Here is a 21,930-nt window from a genome sequence, read left to right on the forward strand (position 1 = left end):
AAAATAAAAGAAGACAATTCTAAACGTAGTGCTAAATTGTTATAACTAAGTGCTAAAGAAAGTCAAAGAAAGGAGAACTAAATGGGCCCTAGAGTAATGGGAGATGAATTCATGGAGGAAATAAAATTTAATCTAGTCCCTTAAGGGACTGGTAGGATTTAATAAAGAAAAGGGTATGTCTTTACTCTAGTAAAGTAAAGGAAAGGTGGAGGACATATAATAGGTTGATTCATTCATCATTCACTCATTCATTTGTTCATTCACTCATCCAACAGAAGATTTTTTCAGTGCTTCCTATATTCAGGCACTATAGGAAGTGCTGAGGTACAATGGTAAACTAGGACCATAACTTCCCTCAGGGAGCCTACTGGTAAGGGGATGGGTAGCTGACAAGAAACAGGTAATTTTAATATTGTGGTATGATAGGTGCTAAGTAAAGGATGCTATGATGGCTTCGAGGAGGGACTATTAACAGAGGAAAATCAGGGAAGATTTCGTATAACATGTAAAATTTATGTGGAGAGACTTGAAACATTAATATGGCATGGCCATGTGAAGTAGGGAAAGGGGATTTTTAGGCAGAAGGAAAAGCATGTGCAAAGGCCTGGAAATAAGAAAGAACATGAGAAATGAGCATCACACACACAGATGAGAATAAGCTACTCTAGCTATAATGGAGGCTTTGTGTAAGTCACTACAGGGAAACAAAGTGGGTGAGCCAGATTAAGGAAGCCATGGAATGTGAAGAGTTCTGACTTCCTATGGGAAATTGAGCACATGTTCTACAAGGAAAGCTTACGTAAAGAAAGAACCTAGTGGCAAGATGGGAATAAAGACACAGACCTACTAGAGAATGGACTTGAGGATATGGGGAGGGGGAGGGGTAAGATGTGACAGGGTGAGAGAGTGGCATGGACATATATACACTGCCAAACGTAAAATAGATAGCTAGTGGGAAGCAGCCGCATAGCACAGGGAGATCAGGTCGGTGCTTTGTGACCACCTAGAGGGGTGGGATAGGGAGGGTGGGAGGGAGGGAGATTCAAGAGGGAAGAGATATGGGAACATATGTATATGTATAACTGATTCACTTTATTATAAAGCAGAAACTAACACACCATTGTAAAGCAATTATACTCCAATAAAGATGTTTAAAAAAAAAAAAAAAGCAAGCATATCTGGTCTGAGAAGTGCCCAACTTGGAAGCTATTCTACGATCCAGAAGAGATAACCTGACGTTATCTCAATCCTTTAAGGGAAAGTACACAGCAAGAGAAGCAGAGGGCCAAGGCCAATTTGGAGGATGAATAGAGGAAGAAGGGTGAGGAGCCAGTGAAGAAAACAGAAGAAACAGAACCACGGGATATAATGACAGCTAATATCATGCATTTGGAGTTATCAAGCTATGTGATCTTGGGCAAATTACTTACGAGCTATGTGATCTTGGGCAAATTACTTAAAAACTTAAAGATTTCATTTCTTTTTCTGTGAAATGGGGATAATAATACCTACCCCCCACACACGGTACAAGGATGTAGACACTAATGTATGTAAAGTATTCGGCAGAGTGCAAGGCATGTAGTAAACACCCAATGAACAGCAGCTCTTTGTTGTTATACAGTTCTACCAGTCTCCCTGACTTTTTATCTCTAGTCTCTGTACATTATATTACCTTACCATGACTCATTCCCACCACTCTGTCTGGCTAATTATTCCTCAGATGCCTTTTCTGACTCCCAATACTGGGTTAGGTAACCCCTATACAGCCCCCTGCACTCTGCAATTTCCTATGACTCTTTAGCATAACTATCTAGTTAATTGTCTGTATCCACTAATGTATGTCTCCTTCCACTAATATTAAGCTCCAAGAATTCAAGGATCTAGTCTGACTCACAATCCTAACATACTGCCTGACACATAGCAGACATTCAATAAGTATTTATAGAACGAATGAAAACATTCTGTGGTGATTGTGGCATGCGATAAATACAGAACAGAATAGAGAACCGAGAAATAAACCCATACATGTACAGTCAACTAATCTTTGACAAGGGCACCAAGAACACACAATGGGGAAAGGATGGTCTTTTCAATAAGTGTTGTTGGGAAAACTAGACATTCACAAGCAAACAAATGAAACTAGACCTCTATCATAGACTACTTACAAAAACTAACTCAAAATAGATTAAAGACTTAAATGTAAGACCTGAAACTGTAAAACTCCTAGAAGAAAACACAAGGGAAATAGCTATTTAACATGGGCCCTGGCAATGATATTTTGGATATAACACCAAAAGCACAGGCAACAAAAGCAAAAATAGACAAGTGGGACTACACCAAACTAAAAAGCTTCTTGCACAGCAAGGGAAACAATCGACAGAGTGAAGAGGCAATTCCTATGGAATGGGAGAAAATATTTGCCAACCATATATCTGAAGAGGGGTTAATTTCCACAATATATAACAAACTCATCCAACTTAACAGCAAAAATACGAACAATAAAATTAAAAATTGGCCAAAGGTCCTGAATAGACATTTTTCTAAAGAAGACGTACAAATGGCAACAGACACATGAAAAAGTTATTAACATCACTAATCATCAAGGAATGCAAATCGAAACCGCAATGAGATATCACCTCACACCTGTTAGGATGGCTAGTATCAAAACGGCAAAAGATAACAAGTGAGAATGTGGAGCAAAGAGAACTCTCGTACACTGCTGATGGGAATATAAACTGGAGAAGCCACTATGGAAAACTGTACGGAGGTTCCTGAAAAAATTAAAAATAGAACTACCATATGACCCAGCAATCCCACATCTGGGTATATATCTAAAGGAAATGAAATCAGTATTTTGAAGAGATATCTGCACTCCCATGTTCATTGCAGCATTGTTCACAATAGCTAAAATATGGAAACAGCCTAAGTGTCTATCAATGGATGAATGGATACAGAAAATTCCACATAATGGAATATTATTCAGCCATAAAAAGAAGGAAATCCTGCCATTTGTGACAACATGGGTGAACCTGGAGGACATTATGCTAAGTGACATAATCCAGACAGAGAAAAACAAATGCTGTATGACTGCACTTATATGTGGAATTTCTTTAAAAAGTCAAACCGATACAAGCAGAGAGTAGAATGGTGGTTGCCACGGGCTATCTGGATGGGGGGTCAGGGGGGTGGAATGAGCAGATGTTGACTCAAAGAATACAAACTCTCATTTATAAGATGAAAAAGTTCAGGGGATCTAATGTACAGCATAATGACTATAGTTAATAATACTGTATTGTACACTGAGAATTAGCAAAGAGAGTAGATCTTAAGCGTTCTTACCATGCACTCACACAAATGGTAACTATGTGAGTGATGGATGTGTTAAATAATTTGTAGTAATCACTTCACAATGTATATATACATCAAATCATCACATTGTATACTTTAAATATATACAATTTTACTTGTCAATTATACCTTAATAAAGCTAGGAGGGAAAAAAAGAAAGCTTTAAGAAACCAATGTGAAACTGACTAACTTCATTAAAACTTGAGTGCTAACTTCTCTGTGGGATATACATTTTCTAACATTCTTGTTTTTAGGAGTAAGGGAGACTTGGAAGTTGGCATCTTGCTGCATCTCCCCTGTACCATGTTTATTTCTAACCTTTTGCTCCTGAGCCAAGTGAGTGAGGCTCCTGTCAGGGAAAGCTGGTGAAGACTCCTTCCCTCCCTCAGAGCAAGCAGGGCCACGTAACCTAGGAGGGGCTTGGCTGGGTTATATTAGCCCTCTTGTGTGTGCCTGGTCATCCTGTTCTCAGAGACCAAGCCCACTCTATGACTGGCAGAGTGCATTTGAAGAGAAACATATAGGAAAACATTTCACAGCAAAATTGATGGGATGCAGCAAAAGCTATATCCAGAGGAACACATATAGCTTTAAAAACCTTTACAATTAAAGAAAAAAGAAATAAAATTAAGAAATTCAGTATTTATCTTAAGATATTAGACAAAGTACAACAAAACAAATCAGGAAGAGGAAATTAATAAAAAACAGTAATAATGAAATTAGGAAGAATAAATAATAACAAATCCAAAGTCAATACTTTTAATATTAATAAAATAAGCAATGACTTTGTGTGCCAGACTTAAAAAAGAGAGAGAGCTAAACTATACAAACTTAGAATTAAGAAAGGAAACAAATACAGAATATAGAAGAGATGCAAAGAACTTTAGGATATTACTCCCTCTGGTAACAAGGAAACATACTGGAATGGGTAAAGATTTCCTAGAAAAATTAAAATGACCACAAACACCCTAAGAAGAAGTGAAATTTGAATATACCAGGTACCCTGAAAGAGAACAGAAAGGTAATTGAAAATCTACTTCACTGAAACTTCAGTTACATATATATACATTCTTTTTTATATTCTTTTCCATTATGGTTTATCTTCACTGGTTCAACATCCAGATGGTTTCATAGCTAAGCTCCTTCTAACCTTTAAAGAACTGTAATTCCAATATTATTTAAACCATGCTAGACTGCTCATAAATATGGAAAGCTCCCAATTTATGTTATAAAGCCAGTATAACTGTATAACAAGCAAGAAAAAAGAGAACTTATATACAAATCTCATTTATACACACAAATCTTAATTTCTAAATAAAATATTACCACATAGAATCCAGAAATATATCAAAACTGTTAGAGTATGACTGTTATATGTTGAAGTCCTAACCATTATTAATGCCTTAGAATGGAACTTTACTTGTAAGCAGGATCTTTACTGAGGTAATCAAATAAAAAATGAGGTCATTAGGGTGGACCCTAATCCAATATGACAGGTATTCTATAAAAAAGGGAAATGTGGACACCGGGACAGACATGCATAGAGGGAAGATGATATGAAGAAACAGAAAGAAGATGGCCATGTGAAGACAAAGCGTTGGAGTGATGCATCTACAATCCAAAGATTGCCAAAGATTGTTGGCAAATCACTAGAGGCTATAAACAGGCAAGGACGAATCCTCCCACACAGGTTCAGAGGGAGCATGGCCCTGTTGACACCTTGATTTTAGACTTCTAGCTTCCAGAACTATACAACAGTTTCTATTGTTTTAAGCCACCCAGTTTGTGGTACTTTGTTATGACAGCACTAGAAAATGAATACAATGACCAAGAAGGTTTATTCCAGGAATTCAAAGGTGGATCAATATCAGCAAATCTGTCAATCATAGTCTATTACACATCAACAAATTAATGGACAAAAATTACATGATGTCACATATGCTGAAAAGGCATTTGATACAACCAGCAGCAAATCTTAAAAACTCTAATTAGGAATAGAAAGACAAAATAAAGACCATAAGTCAAGAACAAATATTATCCTAAACAGTAAAACTCTAAAACAATTTCATCTAAAATCATAAATTAGACAAATTTGTCAACAATCACTATTATTATTTAATATTCTCTTGGAAGTGCTAGCAAGTTCAATATGACAAAAATTACTGATATGAACAGGAGAAAAGAAGAGATACAACTATTTTTGTTGAGACAAGTGCATATCTCAAAAAACTTAAGAACCTCTAGAAAAATGCCTACTAGAATTAAAAGATAATTTGGCTTTTTTTTCTATATTAGCAGTAAGTTTTTAGATATGGAAAAAGGAAAATATTCCACTTACAATAGTGACAAGAATTATAAAATGCTTGAGAATAAATTTAAAAAGAAAGGCACAGAATTTATACAAAGATAATTGTAAGGTCTTATTGAAGAGCATAAAATAAGAGATGAGGAAATGGAAAGCCATGCCATATTCTTGGATGGTAAATTTTATTATTATAAAAATGCCAATTCTTTCAAAGATAATATATAAACTTAATTCAATTCCAAATAGAATCCAACAGGAAATTATCAGGAGAAACTGGATTAATTGAGCTTAATATTTATATAAAAATTTAAATTGGATTCCTGTTTTATATCACACGCAAAAGTGTAACTCAAATGGATTAAAGACAGATGAAAAATATAAAAATCTTTGAATAAACTATACGTATTGTCTAGAAGTTGGAAGAACCATGTTACACAAGGAAGGAAATTCAGATGCTATAAACAAAAGGATGTACATGTTTGACAAATAAAAGTTTAAAATTTTTTGTATGATAAAAAGATATCATAAATAAAATTAGAAACAACTAATTTAGAAAAATGCTATTATAAATTGACAAGAAAAAGATTGCCCAAAGAAAATGAGTTTGAGCTTTGCTCGAGAAAAAGGAGCAAAGAATATAACTAATTTATAGTACATTGTCAATAAATATGCAAAAATATGCTCACTGTAGTCAGGGAAATGCAAATTATACTACTATTGAGAAATCACTTTACACCCATCAGACCAACAAAAATATAAAAGAGCAATAACACCTATTATTGCCAGTAAGGATGAAAGAAAAGGGTACTCTCATACAGAGACCGCAGAAATATGATTCGACAACAAATATTGTAAAATTAAAACATATTCTTTGAATTGGCAATTCCATTCTCAGAAAACTATTCCAAGATGTATGTACAAGGATGTTTTTGACAGTATTGTGTATCTGTGTAAAAATCTAGAAACAGAGTTATTAATTATGAATGAATTACAGTTGACCCTTGAACAACAGGGGTTTGAACTGTGTGGGCCCACTTACACATGGATTTTTTTCACTAAATACGTACCATAGTACTACACGACCCGCAGTTGGTTGAACCCTCAGATATGGAGGAGGGCTGACTGTAAAGTTATGTACAGACTCTTGACTGCATGGACCCAGCACCCCTGACCCCTGCGTTGTTCAAGGGTCAACCATAATTCTGAAAAAAATAGCTGAATGACTTTTGATACATTCACATCATGGGATATTATTAAGCTACTCTATACAATCAAATAAGACCTAAACTTGTTGACATAGGATCTGCAAAGGTTACAAGACGCAGAGAAGTGTGCAAAATATATTCCATTTTTTAAAAAAAATTAAAACCCCTAAATAGGTATATGACTACACACACACACAAACATATATGAAAAAACACAAAATGATACATATTGAATAGTTAACGTGTTATCTGGTGGATGGGTTATGAGGTGGCTAGAGAAATGGAGGAAAGGGAAGGGGAGAAGCAAGAGAAAAAGAGAGACTGCACTAAAATCACTAGTATGTAAGTTACGCGTCAATTCATTAAAATTTGTATGTACCTTACATGAGTATATATATATTTATTTTTTCTAAGAAATTAAGAAAAATAAAAAGATGTTTCTCTACTGACTTGTAGAGATGTCCATGATACATAGTCAAAAGGCAGTTTAGAATAATGTATATATTACACATGTATTTCTGTAAAAGAGCACCAGCTCATCCCTCCTAAGTGTGTACACAAGCAAGGAAAAAGTTATAGCATGCTACACACTCGCTGGTTAGCACTGAATATCTCTGGAGTCCAAACTGGGATTGGGGATAGGAGCCGAGATAATTAGCTTCTTCTTTACCCATCTTCACGTGTTTTATTTCTTGAAAAAATGAAAACCAATAAATGAACAAAGCCAAATGCCTACAGGAGCCAGAGCGAAGCAGGCTTAGTGGGGGCTGTGACGAAGCAGACTACACAAGCAAAAACATCCAGATTGAAATGTAAAAAAATAACAAAAACCATTTTTTGAGAGAAAAAAAGACATAGATGAGGGCAGGATCCTAAATAATGTTTTCGTGTGTCCAGTTTAGAAAAAATAGTCTTTGTGTTACACAGATTTTCTTAACAGACAGGGAAATCACACATACTTTACTTTTTATCCATCTATACTCCAATCACAGGATCCATAACAAGGCCTAAAGAAGAATGCAGAATGCTTCTATCCTTTGATGCTAGAATACAGACTATTAGGAGAACAAGGACACACTATCACAGAAATATAGTATCATCATAGGCAGAACACTCTTTGACATAAACTGTAGCAATATTTTTTTGGATCTGTCTCCTAAAGCAAAGGAAATAAAAGCAAAAATAAACAAATGAGATCTAATTAAACTTAAAAGCTTTTGCATAACAAAGGAGACCATCAACAAAATGAGAAGACAACCTACTGAATGGGAGAAAATATTTGCAAATGATATGACCAATAAGGGTTAATATCAAAAACAGCTCATACATTCAACATCAAAAAAACAAACAACCTGATTAAAAAATAGGCAGAAGAACTGAATAGACATTTTTCCAACGAGGACATTCAGATGGCCAACAGGCACATGAAAAAATGCTCAACATTCTTAATCATCAGAGAAATGCAAATTAAAACCACAATGAGATATCACCTCACACCTGTCGGAATGGCTATCATCAAAAAGAACACAAATAACAAATGTTGGTGAGAATGTGGAGGAAAGGGAACTGTCATACACTGTTGATGGGAATGTAAATTGGTGCAGCCACCGTGGAAAACAGTATGGAGGTTTTCCAGAAAACTAAAAATAGAAATACCATATGACCCAGCAATTTCATTCACGGGTATGTATCTGAGAAAAACAAAAAACACTGATTCAAAAAGATATATGCACCCCAATGTTCACAGCAGCATTATTTACAATTGTCAAGATACAGAAGCAACCTAAGTGTCCACCAACAGATGAATGGATAAAGAGATGTGGTACACACACACACACACACACACAGACACACACAGACACACAGACACACACACACACACACACACAATGGAATACTACTCAGCCATAAAAAAGAATGAAATTTTGCCATGGATGGACTTGGAGGGTATTATGCTAAGTGAAATAAGTCAGAGAAAGACAAATACTGTATGATATCACATATGTATAATCTAAAAAATACAACAAACTAGTGAACATAACAGAAAAGAAAGAGATACAGATACAGAGATAGGGGTAGGGGATTAAGAGGTACAAACTATTTTGTATAAAATAAACTATGAGGATATATTGTACAACACAAGCAATATAGCCAATATTTTATAATAACTATAAATAGTGTATAACCTTTAAGATTGTGAGTCACTATGTAGTATACCTGTAATTTATATAATATTGTAAATCAACTATACTTCAATTAAAAAAGCAAAAATAAAATACTGACAAAAAAGGAAATTCAGTATCCTGGCTTAAGAAAGGACCATGGAAAATGCCTGCTCCAACTTCCTCACTTTACAGCTGAGGAATGTGAGGCCAAGTTAAGCAACTGCCATATTCGATTCCCTCCATTCCCTGCATGGCAGAAAATTATTTTATCTCAGAATTTTCACTCAGAGCAAATAAATGGTAGACAAGTAACAATGGTATTTCATTAGTTCAATAAATAAACGTTCTCCTATTTTACGTGTAAAAAACCAACCCTCAACTGTTATATTAAACATTTGAAATGAAAGGCACAGAACCTGTTTAAGTTGCCTTGTGTAAACCTGTAAAGACACTGGTTGAAACCACATGTTCAGTCCTCAGTCATTCACAGATTCATCCTTTTTTTTATTCAACCAGCGTTCACTGAACACTGTCTATACTCCTGACGCTGGGAGGTACTGGTGATACACACATTAGAGAGGCACAGTCTTTGTTCACCATCCAGTGGGGAAGTGATAAGCTATGAAACAAGTCGGACCAAAATACAAACCAAGTGTAGATGGAATGATTTATTCTGACTGGAGTTTCAGGAGCAGCTTTATCAAGGGGAAAGTTGACACATGAGTCAGGCCATGTAGGAGGTAGGATTCCAGAGGCAACAGCAAGAGCAAAAGCAAGGAAGTAGTATGTTTGAGGAAATGATCAGAATTGAGCCCAATGCCAGAAAAGAACAAGGGAGAAAACTAGAAATTCACATGTTCTAGCCTGAGGATAAAAGTAAATTCAATCTAAGTGCAAGATAATTTGCCACCCCATCTCCTGCATGCCTGACATGTGGGAAGCGTTCAGTAAAGAATGTCTGGGTAAATCCTGACCAACTAAGTAATCTCTCTGTTCAAGTTACTGAATGATTTCAGCATATTACCATGTACCGTCCAGGGTCTAAATCTCCCATCATGCCTTTCAGGTGTGTGTTTTCAGTTCTGACAGCTTTATATCTCATATCTGAGACCTGAAAGGAGATTAGTAATTAAAAGTGAATGTAAAATTCATAATAAAATTTCACAATTCTATGAAAATTAATTTTATTTTGTTAATGTAAATATTTTAGAAGTGTAGTGAAGGGAGACACTTCTTAGGCAGGATCATCATAAATCAGGTATTTTCATTCAGTTCTTGGATCTTTAGCAGGCCCCACTTTACCCTCCTTTTCTGACTGGTGCTAAATTAAAAATAGATACTTACGATAATGATTCATTATATTTTTCTTTTCTATTCCAAAATTCCATTTCTCACTTCTATTTTTCTATGGTATGCAAATTACCATCAGAAAAATCACAGTTTTAAAAATTCGCTTGAATAATAGTGTCCATTACATTTGTTCATGACCTGATTAATTTTTACAATATGCAAATATGATTTCATGTTTAATTTTGTTCTTCTTGATACTTCTGCCAAATTTCCTTCTTTTTTGTGACAACTTTATTTTGTCTCCTAATTTATTTTTTTCCCTAATTTCTTCTACTTAAGAGCACTTAGACATAGCATTTGCCCTTTTATTTATCTAGGGCTCATTTCCATATAAAACACTTCCGTTAAAAAGGTTTACTTTTGTAAATTACAAAATATATTCTCCTTGACAAAAGTCTAAAAATATAGAAGAATATAAAGGTGAAAATAAAAATCATTCATGATCCAACTACCCAGATCACTGTTAACACCTGTAAAAATACCATTTCCTTTACAGGTGCAACCAATGCTATTGTCCCATCTATGCTGTTTTCCTGTATTTTATACAAATTAATCACAGTTTAAAGCTTATAATTGGGCAAAGGCAGAATCTTTTCTTGTTTTTATAATACTCAGGATTGAAATAGCCCTGTTATTTGTGAAGTAACCCTCATATGCCTAGAAAATTATTGAATGGTGCTCTCAAAAACTCTGTATTTGGTGGTGAGATGAATTGGGAGATTGGGATTGACATATATACACTGATATGTATAAAATAGCTAACTAATAAGAACTTGCTGTATAAAAATAAATAAATAAAATAAAATTTAAAAACCCCTCTATATTTGGGGTAAAAACATTGAGAAACCCTATACTTTCAAGTAGCAGGCCACCAATTTGATGATGAGTATGGGACTGAGGGAATTTCAAAATGAATAGGAGGGGAGGGAGGGAGGGAAGACTTAGGAGTCACTTGCAGTATTCTAACAGTAGAATGTTATAATGGCTGTTTTTCCCCATGAACTACGCTATGCACTGAGTGAATGTTCAGTAAATATGAACTAATCTTCGTGTTTCATATCCATTTTTTAAAACTCTAAAATAAAGGTATGAAATGGGAGTGGGAAGTGTCCAAGAAAAGCTGGAGTAGGAGCTTTTTTTAAGATACAAATGTTAATAGAAGAGAACTATGGAAAACAAATTCAGGAAGAAATCTTTGACCAGAGCATGCTGTGGGAGGTGATCAGAATATGGGTCACTAGAAAATGTTAGCATGAGATCTATAGAAATTTTCTTGTGCTGTCACTTGTTTCCCTGGTTCTTGTTTGATGACACTTTGCATTATCTCACCAAGGTTTTACGTGACTCCACAAAGCATTTCTGTGCTGTTAGTCTCAGAAACAATACGAGAAATACAACGCTTTTATTAATCAATAAGGAAGGCGACTATTTGCACTGAGCAAGAGTGACCTGGACAGGCGCTTCCTGCCGCTTGCGTACCTGTTGTTTCGCTAACATTTTCTCTTTTATTTCTAACTCCACTTTTAACTGTCTTTCCAGAAGGGCAGCTTTCTTCACGATAGTTGCTATAGTGATCTCCTTCTGATGAAGCGCCTCTGTTAGGTCAGAGATTTCATTCCTCATTCTTTCCTGCTCAGAGCTATGGTACTCTTCCTCCTGATAGAGTTGGCTTCTTATCTGCAGCAGATATTTTCCAGAAAATAGTAACAAATCCTTTACACAGCAGCTGAAAGGTTTTATTGGCCATGTTCGGTCTTCCCATCCTATCTTAAAACTTTGCCAGACCTCACTTTACCCTCCTTTTCTGATCAATGCTAAATGAAGAAGATACTTACAGTAATGATTCATTTACTTTTTCCTTCCAATTTCAAAATTTTTTTTAGCTTCTATTTTCTATTGTAGGTAAGTCACCACCAACTACTGATACCACTTTAATGACGACTTCGACAGGAAGGTGGGGAAAGTATTACCAAGCACTTTTCCCCCAGCTTCATTGAGGTATAATTGCTATACAAAAAACTGCACATAGTTCATGGATAAAATTTGGTGAGTTTGGACGTACACTTGTGTTACTATCACCATAATCAAGACAATAAACATTACAATTACCTCTAAAAGTTTCTTTGTGTCCCTTTGTTGTTTTAATTTTGTGTGTGTGTGGTAAGAATACTTAACTCAAGCTCTACCTTCTTAACACAGTTTTAAGTGCACAATACCTTACTGTTAACTGTTGCACTGTGTTGTGTGGCAGACTGTGGAACTCACTGATCTCGTGTAATTTACTTCATACCCATTAAACCACCACTCCGGATTTGGTGCCATGGAAGAGCACTGGACCCACAACCCAGAGGCTGATGAACCATTTTTTAGGGAGAAAAAAATTGGCTTAGAGACGTTAAGTGACTTGCTCAAAGTCATAAAGCTATTAACTGGCAGAGCTAGGTCTAGAACTTAGGACTGTTGGATCTAAATTCAGTGCTCTTTTGGACCAAATCATGCTGTACTATTTGTGACTGAACACTATGTTTTTTAGAATCATGTTACAATAAATTTCAAACTTAAGGTGTCCATCAAAAAGCATCACCTACTTTTCTTAAGCCGGTGGAGTCTCATATTCTTAACTTTAGCTAAACCTTCCGCGGTAGAAACCTCTGGATCACCCTGGACGCCTCCCCTCCTTCATCCTCCCCAATCAAGTCAGGTAGCAAATTCTGTCCCTTCTATTTCAACCTCTCTTAAATCTCACCTCTGCTTTCCATTCCTACTACCACTGTCTTAGTCCAGCCTCCTCCCGTCTTTCTAGAAATCTTTCACTCTCTCTAATTCTTGAGGCTCAGAGATAAAGTATGTAATTACCGGTCTCAAAAAAAAAAATCACAGTCTATCGGGGGAAACAGGAAAATAAACAGTTAGAACACAGTGTAGCAACTGATATCAGCAGTATGTAGTGGAGTAGTGCTTACTCCAGCCTGGGGATGCCAGGATAGGATTCCCAGAGGAAGGGACATCGCACTGAATACTGAAGGATGAATGGAAGCCAGATGGAAGAGAGAGATGGAGGTGGGCTCCCAGGCAACGAATACAGTGAAGGAGCGGGGTCAGAGGGAGAAGGCACACTCAGTGAACCAAAAGGAGTTTGGAGTGGCTGGGACTTGGCGCATTGTGAGAAGTAAGGCTGGAGAGTTAAGTAGGGGCCATTCACAAAGAGATTTATATGAATTTACCCCTCGGAACTTACTTCAAAAACTTTTTTTCATTTCATCTTTAAACATTTCAGGATATATCTCTAAAAGAATAGGGGTGTGCTCTCTCTCTTTTCTAACATAACCAGAATACCATTATAATGTCTTAACAATATTAACAACAATTCCTCAATATCATACAATATCCAGGCACTATCAAATTTAAAATTGTATCAGAAGTGTAATGAATGGTTTTCAGGTTTGTTTGTTTGAATTGAGATCTAAATATGGTCCACACATTGAGACTGGCTCCTATCTTTTTAAAGCCTCTCTTTGTGCATGCATATGTGTATGTGTGTGTGTGTGTGTGTGTGTGTGTGAGTGTGTGTGTTCTGAGTACTCTGCATACATCGTCTTATTTAATCACCACAATCTCTATATTCCAGATCAGAAAATTAAGATACATAACTGTTCACAGTCACATTCTTGGTGACAGGCAGTCTGATTCCAGGTCCTTACCCATTGTGCTATGTAACCTCTGTGAGCATAGCCCTAGAACGTGGTTCCCACATTGGAAAAAAGCCAGAGTGGGATGACCTAACATGGAAAGTACTCAGGTCAGTAAGGCAACCATGGTCCAGCCTCAGGCTTTATACCATCAATCTCTCATCTGAGTCTATTCTTTTTACTAAAATTTTTAGAATTTCAGAGTTGGACATAACCTTAGATATCACATGGTCTAACTCCATCATTAAAAAAATGGAAAAAAAGACACAGGGAAAGGAACTGACTGGGTCTAAGTTATCCAGCTCCTAAGAGCAGAAGAGTAGACTAGGAGACTGAAGTACAAATACCCTCACCCCAGGACAATATTACACATCTCCTTTCGTCTCCCATCTCCTCTCTCCAATTTTTTCTCTTACAATTTATTTGATGAACAATGGGGTTGTTCTATCATTTGCCCCAATTTGGATTTTGCTGATTGCATCCCCATGGTGTAGTTTAACATGTTCTCTTAAAATGGTATTTTTAAAATGTGGGAAAAAATGAATATATTATCACGAAGAAGGAGTAAACTATTTTCATTATTTTCACAACATTTAGATATTAAAACATGCTATACTGCAAAATTTCTTTTTAAATGAGATTAATTTACCTAGCTCTAAATGACTTTTGGCTTTTATTAAAAATGTCAATTTTATCACAAAATAAGTGACTAAAAATCGTTCTATATTGAAAAAAGAGAAAGAAATAAAACACTTGCAAGATTCATAATACATGGTGGCTCTTGTTGGTTTTATTACAAGAGAATGAAAATGCTCTCTACAAACACTTCCCAGAAACTATATCTATTTATACACAATTCATTTGTTACCTTTTCTGCACAGCAATGCATTATCTAGAGGTCTCCCAGAGTCTGTAAAGAGATTTGTGTCTTGCAGTCTCTCCCTCCACATCAAAACTGTGCAAAATCAGTAGATTCCTTCTAAGTTTTATTACTCTACCTAAATCTATGAGGTTAAGAACGGTGTAACTATATTTTAGGAGGATTTAATCAACCTTTTATCATAATGTATTCACTGGGGACTCCAGTCAAGAACAGTTTTTAAAGTTATATTTTAAAATATCAGTAAAATCAGTTTCATGGGATTATGTGAAAAATATAAGGAAAATGATCATTAATTCATAACACCTTTTCTACATTTAATAGCTGCCTGATGGTCAATTCTTCAGAAGATGGGATTTGTCTTTTACATTATTATATTTCCTACAGAAATAAGCAGTATAGCAATAGTCGTACTAGATACTCAATAAATGTTTGTTTAATTTATACAAACAACTGAATTTATGACCCTATACAATTATGGGAGACTTCAGCCTTAATATTAATAAATTTGTTCTCTAAATATTTATTTTCACTCATTGTGTGTCAGGCACTTTGCTGGGCACTGGATGATAATTCAAAGCCACATCCAGGATTTTCCCACTTTTAACAATTGTTTAGACTATATAGCATTGAATATACTGTGTAATCCTTAACCTGAAAGACCGGAGAAGTGGGTAGCAGCCGTGAGAAACTCATGGGAAAGCCACTACTGAATATTACTAGAGGAAGAAGAGAAGACAGTTTTTGTAGCTGCTTAGCTCCTGGCAGAGTACTTGGCACATGTTAGGTGCTCAATGACAAAATGTGGGTGTAACCAATAACAATAGCAGCCAACATCTATTAGGTGCTTCCTCTGAGCTAGGTAGGCCCTGTTCTAAGCACTTTACTTGCATTATTTTATGGATTTTAACTTAAAGGAAGAGTATGAATTCTGGAGCCAGATTGCCTGGATTCAAATCTGGCCCCTGCCACTTACTAGTTATATAATATTGGTGGAAATTACTGACCTTCTCTGTGCCTTAGTTTCCTTAAATGTAAAAGAGGATAGTATTAGTACCTACCTTATAAGATGGTTGTGAGGAATACATGAATTAGCATTTGTTAAGCCCTTAGAACAGCTTCTGGCACATGGCAAGAGTTGTGTAAGCTTGTTTAATCCTCATCACAACCTTATGAGGTAGGGCTAATTATCTCACCCCCATCCTAGAAATAAGGACCATGAGCAGCTCGCATAGGCAACTTCCCCAAGCTTATGCACCTAGTGTGCGGTTGAGCGCAGGCCTCTGCTCTCACACTTCTTGCGGTCAGCTACCTTGCACGGAGCCACAGGCCCTCTGTGCTTCCTGGGCGGTCTCCCAGCAGCAGAGTGATGCCCTAAGCTTTGTGTTTCTTATAGCATCACACAGAAGAGTGTCAGAATTAGCAGCTTGGTAGGTTATTATCTTAGGAGAAAACACAGAAGGAAAAAGAAGGGAGTGAGAGGGAAGATTTTTTTTCCCCCTTTGTATTCAGAGACTTCAGATCTGCCTGGAAGAATGAAGCTCATTATTTGCCATACCTTGTTCAATTCTTTTTCATGATTTGGTTGATCTGGGGTCACTGCGAACAGCTCTTTCCGTTGTTTTTCTGATTCTTTAATAGATGGTGAATAAGATGATTCAAGTCTACAAATTATAATGAGTAAGAATTAAGCTTAACTTGATAAATTGTTATGATTATGTTGTTAATTTAGGCCATCATAGGAGGCAGAGATAGATTATTAGTCTGTTGGAAACATTTCTAGTTACAGAAATGGCAAGTTCTAATACATTCAGGTCCCGTAAGTATTTGCATATTTAACTGAGTGCAAATAGTCTTAGTGAAAAAAATAAAACCTAGTTATTAATATGGAATTTCAATTATACATTAAAAATTGGCTGAATACTGGATTTGCATATGTAGATAAGATTTTTGGATAAGAAGAAAAGACTGTTTGGTATAATAAAATAGCTTGGGAGCCAGTTTAAAAAAAGAAAATACACCTGACCTGCTTCTACATCGTGGAAAGGAACTATGTCAGGAGATGTCCGAGGGGAGCCACTACTCTGTAAAAGTGATCCAAAATGATTAAATCTGACAGTCTACCCAGAGAGAGTGCAAATATGTCTATTTTTTGGCTGCTCAATTTATAAAATGGAATAGCAACCGCATATGGACACTAGAGAGGAAAGGCAGAAACTAGTGTAAAAAGTACCATTTCCATAGGAAGGTTGGAGAACTAGAAACAGGTAATGTTCACTTCCACATCAGGGAGGTTGGTAAAATTACAAAACCATTAAAACAGAAAAATAAAGATAACCAGGCAAGAAAAGAAACATTCTTTCCACTATTGCTGGACTAACCTGGTAGAGTCTGGGGTTTTGAGGAATGTACCCACCTATAAGTGAGCATAATTTTAGATTTCCAAAGAGCTTTTTAAAAATTTCCACAAATCAACAACTTAAGCCACACATTCAAACACAACAAAATCTGAGTAATGATAGAGAAATAACTAATGTAAAGATGGAAAATAAAGGGCTCTTTTAAAAGGTATAAATTAAGAGTAATATCCCTGAGGTGCATATGTCTGGACTGGATTGCTTTTTTCTGATTATCAAATATACATGTTAACTGTAGAAAACAGAGTTTATCAGAGTATATACTGCGATAAATTGTCATCTAGGAAGAACTGTTGTCAGCATTTTTGTGTATATTAATTGTCTTTTTTGCCTGTGCATATGTGTATAAAAACATACATGTTCCCCGTACAATTAGAATGTACTGAACACATTATTTTTCAGTCCCCTTTTGTTTCCCACTCAGTAATATATTGTGAGTATTTTATCCAATATTCTCCTAAAACATTATTTCAGGATCAATCTTAAATTTCTCTTATTTGCTATGATTTTTAAAAGGTGAAAAATGAAATTTCCTATTTTTTTAATTCTTCCTAAGCAATTCAGGGAGTGGAATGTTGAACTGAATGGTAAAACCTCATAATGATCTTATAAATTTCAGTGAGTGAATGGAACAAACATCAAGCTTTAATGTGCACAAGTTCAAAGAAGAAAACAATAATCATGCTAATATAAAGATACAAAGGAACTATCATTTATCTTGTAAGAAGGGAATGTAGAAATTATTTCTAATAACTCTCAGAACATATCAGCCCAAGATATTTCTATAAGTAAGAAAAGAAAAAGCTAACAAAATCTTAGCATTATGGAGAAAGGTTCTGAAAATGAATGAAGACATTATAATGCTACTATTATAAAGCTATTGTGTGTCTACACTCAGTAGCCTTGGCTGCTTCACCTTAATACAGCTGTAAAGACAAAACAGAGTCTAAATAAAAAAAAAACCCAAAACAATAAAGAGGATAGAATCATGTTCATATGAGAACAAACTCAAAGAATTAGAAGCTTTCAGTGGAAAGATGAAGGCTGAGAAGACTCTGCCCAAAGTCTAAAATACAATGGAAGCTGTGAAAAGTTAAATATCTATCTTTTCATCAAATCTCAGAACACTAGAACTGAAGAATATCTTCCAAATTAGAAAGATGTAGTTTGGAGACCAAAATATATACCAACTTAAATAGAAGATGGCAAGCAGGCATACCAAAAGAGTTGTATTAGCCAAATATGTGAATAACTGCAAGACTTTAGATTAAATCATGTATTGAAGGACAGTTGGCAATGTCTGGAATTCAGCATTGTGAGAAAGCTCCAGAGAAAATACCTACAATGCTCTTCACAAACCAGAGCTAGACATGGGTTGAATGGTTTGCTCTTGTAGGAAATTTCTTACGTTTTTAGGCATGTACATTCCTTGTGTGAAGACATTTCTCACCAACTCACCACACTGGGACAGTGCCTTGCACATAATATATTTCCAATGGATTTATTAATGATCAGTGGTGATGACATATAGCTTATATATTTGAGCACTCTATAATGCTAACTGGCTAACAGGCATTCTACCATCCTTGGTTAGATGCACAGTAGGTCATTTTTATGGATCTTAATTTGCCATTTGTTGTTAAGTGTAGACCTCAGAGAAATGCTAGCAGGTCCCACAACTTTGAAGAAATAACTATTGCCTTTAAAACAATGTAATTATCCTTCAATAAAATATCCCTTACCATTTGGCTATTCAGTTTCTAAAATCCTATCATTGGTCTGGCATTAGCCTTCAGATGTAAGAAGGATTCAAGTTCTAATGAGAATTAGAACATCAGTGAATAGTTAGAACAGTCAAACTGTCTATTCACAAACATAAACATTTAATAATCCTCTGCACTCCCATTTCCTTTGTGGTTATGTAGTACACAATATCTGTCTGATTTTAAAAAAGGAAAAAAAATGTCTGTTCTAACAAAACCCTTAATGGAACTGACACGGTGGTGAGTGTGGAGGCCAAAATAAATACAACATTTATGAGTGAAAAGTTAGTAACAGGTTTAAGGCCAACAAAATAAAAACATTTGAAAAATATGGAATAAATCTTATTTATCAACATTGATAATTAAATACCAGCTCTATCCTATTGTTTTTACGATATTCTGAAGAATAAAGTTCTAAGAAAGTCTCTGACTTCATTATGACACATACATATCTACATATCAGAACATGATATAATTTTCTAGGTGAGTAAAGATACTGATTTTGAAGATAAAATAATTACTAGCTTTATTTTTAATATCTAATATTACCTAATAATTAACAGCATGTTAATACAAGACTGACTTTTAATTCTAGTTTCAAATATAAAACTCTTAAAGATATTCAAACATGATGTTTCGAATAGTTTTTCTCAGGCTGCTGAATATAAAAATATACCTTTTTTTATTTTCTGGAGCACTTTGGCACTCTCCTAGTTTTAATAATTCTCTGTGCAACTGCAATCGTTCCATTTCTATAATTCTCAAGAGATCATCACGTGATTGTAACTCACTTTTCACCTCTGAGAGTCCTGCTTCCATGGCCTAAATAAAAACATCAAAAAATTTCAATCCTCACATTTGGATATCATGATGTATAATACTTTTAAAAATATTTCACATCTATGAAGCAGCCTAATTTCAAATGAATATATAATCCTTTGCTGGCTCTGTCTTATAGAATTTCATTCAACAAATATTTACTGAGCTCTTACTCTATGCTCAGCACTGAGGATACAGACACAGGATCTGTCCTCATGAGCTTACAGTCTAGTGAAAAAGACAAAGAAGCATCCAAATATGGCCATACTGTATGAAAGAGGGAAACATAAAAGTATGAATAAAATATCAACGCATAAAATTTGAATTAATGCAAATAATTCCTAATTTAAATAAGATAATAGCCAAGAAAAATCTAATTTCAAAGCTGGCCAACAAAGTGAATTATAAACCATGGTTTATGGTTCCACTATTGCCCAATAGTAGCCCTGCTTTAGCTGGTAACTAGAAATACCAGCAATCCTGTGAGCCCAGTGTTTTATTTGGCTAATAGCAGGGACTTGAGCAAGTTTAGAAGCTGTTGGGAAGGATCCAGTTGGGAGAGAGAAGGGGTAATACTAACAGTGTCAGGTTCCTGAGAAGATAGGTGGGGTGGGTCCCAAAGCACAAGTGAAAGAATTGCCTAAAGCAAAAGAGCCCCTCTGCTCCTGCAGTAGGAAAGAAGGAAGGAAGATGGAATGGAGACACGTATATGCATCTGGAAATGGGGAGCTAGGAGAGGGGCTACCTGTTGGCTTCTATTTTCCTTGTGAAGGAAAAAGGCAATGTCAGGTCAGTGGAAGGAGAGGTGGAGGTGGGGGTAGGGGAGGGATTTTTGAGAGTGGAGAAGGTTTGAGATGGCCTTCAACGGGAATGGGAGAGTTAGTTGTTTGGAGCAACACAGTAGGACTCCTGGCAGTGTTGATACTCATTTGAGGTTTGTGCCCATGACCTGTTGAGTGATTTTCTCCAGTAGAACTTGGCTGTTCTCTGGGAGAGAGGAATGGAAGAGTCCTTTCATATCAACAGGTCTCCTCCACTCAATTACACAGAGAAATGAATATGTATTAATATAATTAATATTAAATAAATATTAACATATTTGATGACCCAAGTCATCAAATCCATCACCATTTTTATAGATGAGGAAATTGAGGGCCAGACTTGGTCCAAAGTTACATAGCTCATAAGTGGCAGATTCTGGAATGGAAAAATCCAGATCTTTTGTCTACTAGTCCAGTTAGAACATTCAAGACGCAAAAAATAATTGTTTCATGCAAAATAAGTAAAGCAGACCTGTAGCTTGTTGGTAAAGATGGGGGGTGGGTGTTGTGCTGAGGGCACTGCTAATAAAGGCTGTAAAAAAACCACTGTTGATATTTTCAAAAAATCATTTGTTCAATAATCTTTATATATCAATAATAGTTTCATTCAAATATAATCCATATACCATAAAATTCACCCACTTAAAGTGTACAGTTTGGTGGATTTGAGTATATTCACAAAGTTGTGCAAGCATCACCACTATCTAATCCCAGAACATTTTCATCACTCCTAAAATAAACCACATACTCATTAGCAACCACTCCTCATTTTCCCTTCCTTCCAACCCCTGGCAACCACTACTGTATATTGTGTCTCTATGGAATTACCTATTCTGCACAATTCATACAAATGGAGTCATACGACATGTGGCCTTTTGTGACTGGTTTCTTTCTCTTGGCATAATGCTTCCAAGGTTCATCCATGTTGTAGCACGTATCAGTACTTCATTCCTTTTTATTAATAATATTTAATTGTATAGATATACCACTTTATTTATTCATCAATTGATGAACGTTTGGGTATTTCCTTTTTTTAAGCTATTATGAATAATGTTGCTATGAAATTCAGGTATAAGCTTTTATGTGGACATATGTTTTCTTATTCATTAATTCTTATCTAAAAATTCACAGCTTAGAATTATAATCATGTAGACAGTATAGGACATAT

General features: G+C 35.6%; 1 protein-coding gene across 3 annotated transcripts in view; it reads right to left on the bottom strand.

Moving 5' to 3' along the window:
• DEUP1 (deuterosome assembly protein 1) overlaps positions 1-21,930 on the bottom strand; it is a 105,663-nt gene that overhangs the window by 30,524 nt on the left and 53,209 nt on the right. For 2 of the 3 annotated variants that reach the window (XM_059929404.1, XM_059929403.1), the window contains 4 exons: positions 19,799-19,944; positions 16,501-16,606; positions 11,853-12,050; positions 10,048-10,134 (listed from right to left, as the gene is read on the bottom strand). In XM_059929404.1, coding sequence (XP_059785387.1) covers positions 10,048-10,134; positions 11,853-12,050; positions 16,501-16,606; positions 19,799-19,944 — 537 coding nt within the window. The remainder of the gene's footprint in view (positions 1-10,047; positions 10,135-11,852; positions 12,051-16,500; positions 16,607-19,798; positions 19,945-21,930) is intronic. The other variant, XM_059929406.1, reaches the window with a different exon arrangement.

This window comes from Balaenoptera ricei, chromosome 8 (genome assembly GCF_028023285.1).
Source record: "Balaenoptera ricei isolate mBalRic1 chromosome 8, mBalRic1.hap2, whole genome shotgun sequence".
Taxonomy (NCBI): Eukaryota; Metazoa; Chordata; class Mammalia; order Artiodactyla; family Balaenopteridae; genus Balaenoptera; species Balaenoptera ricei.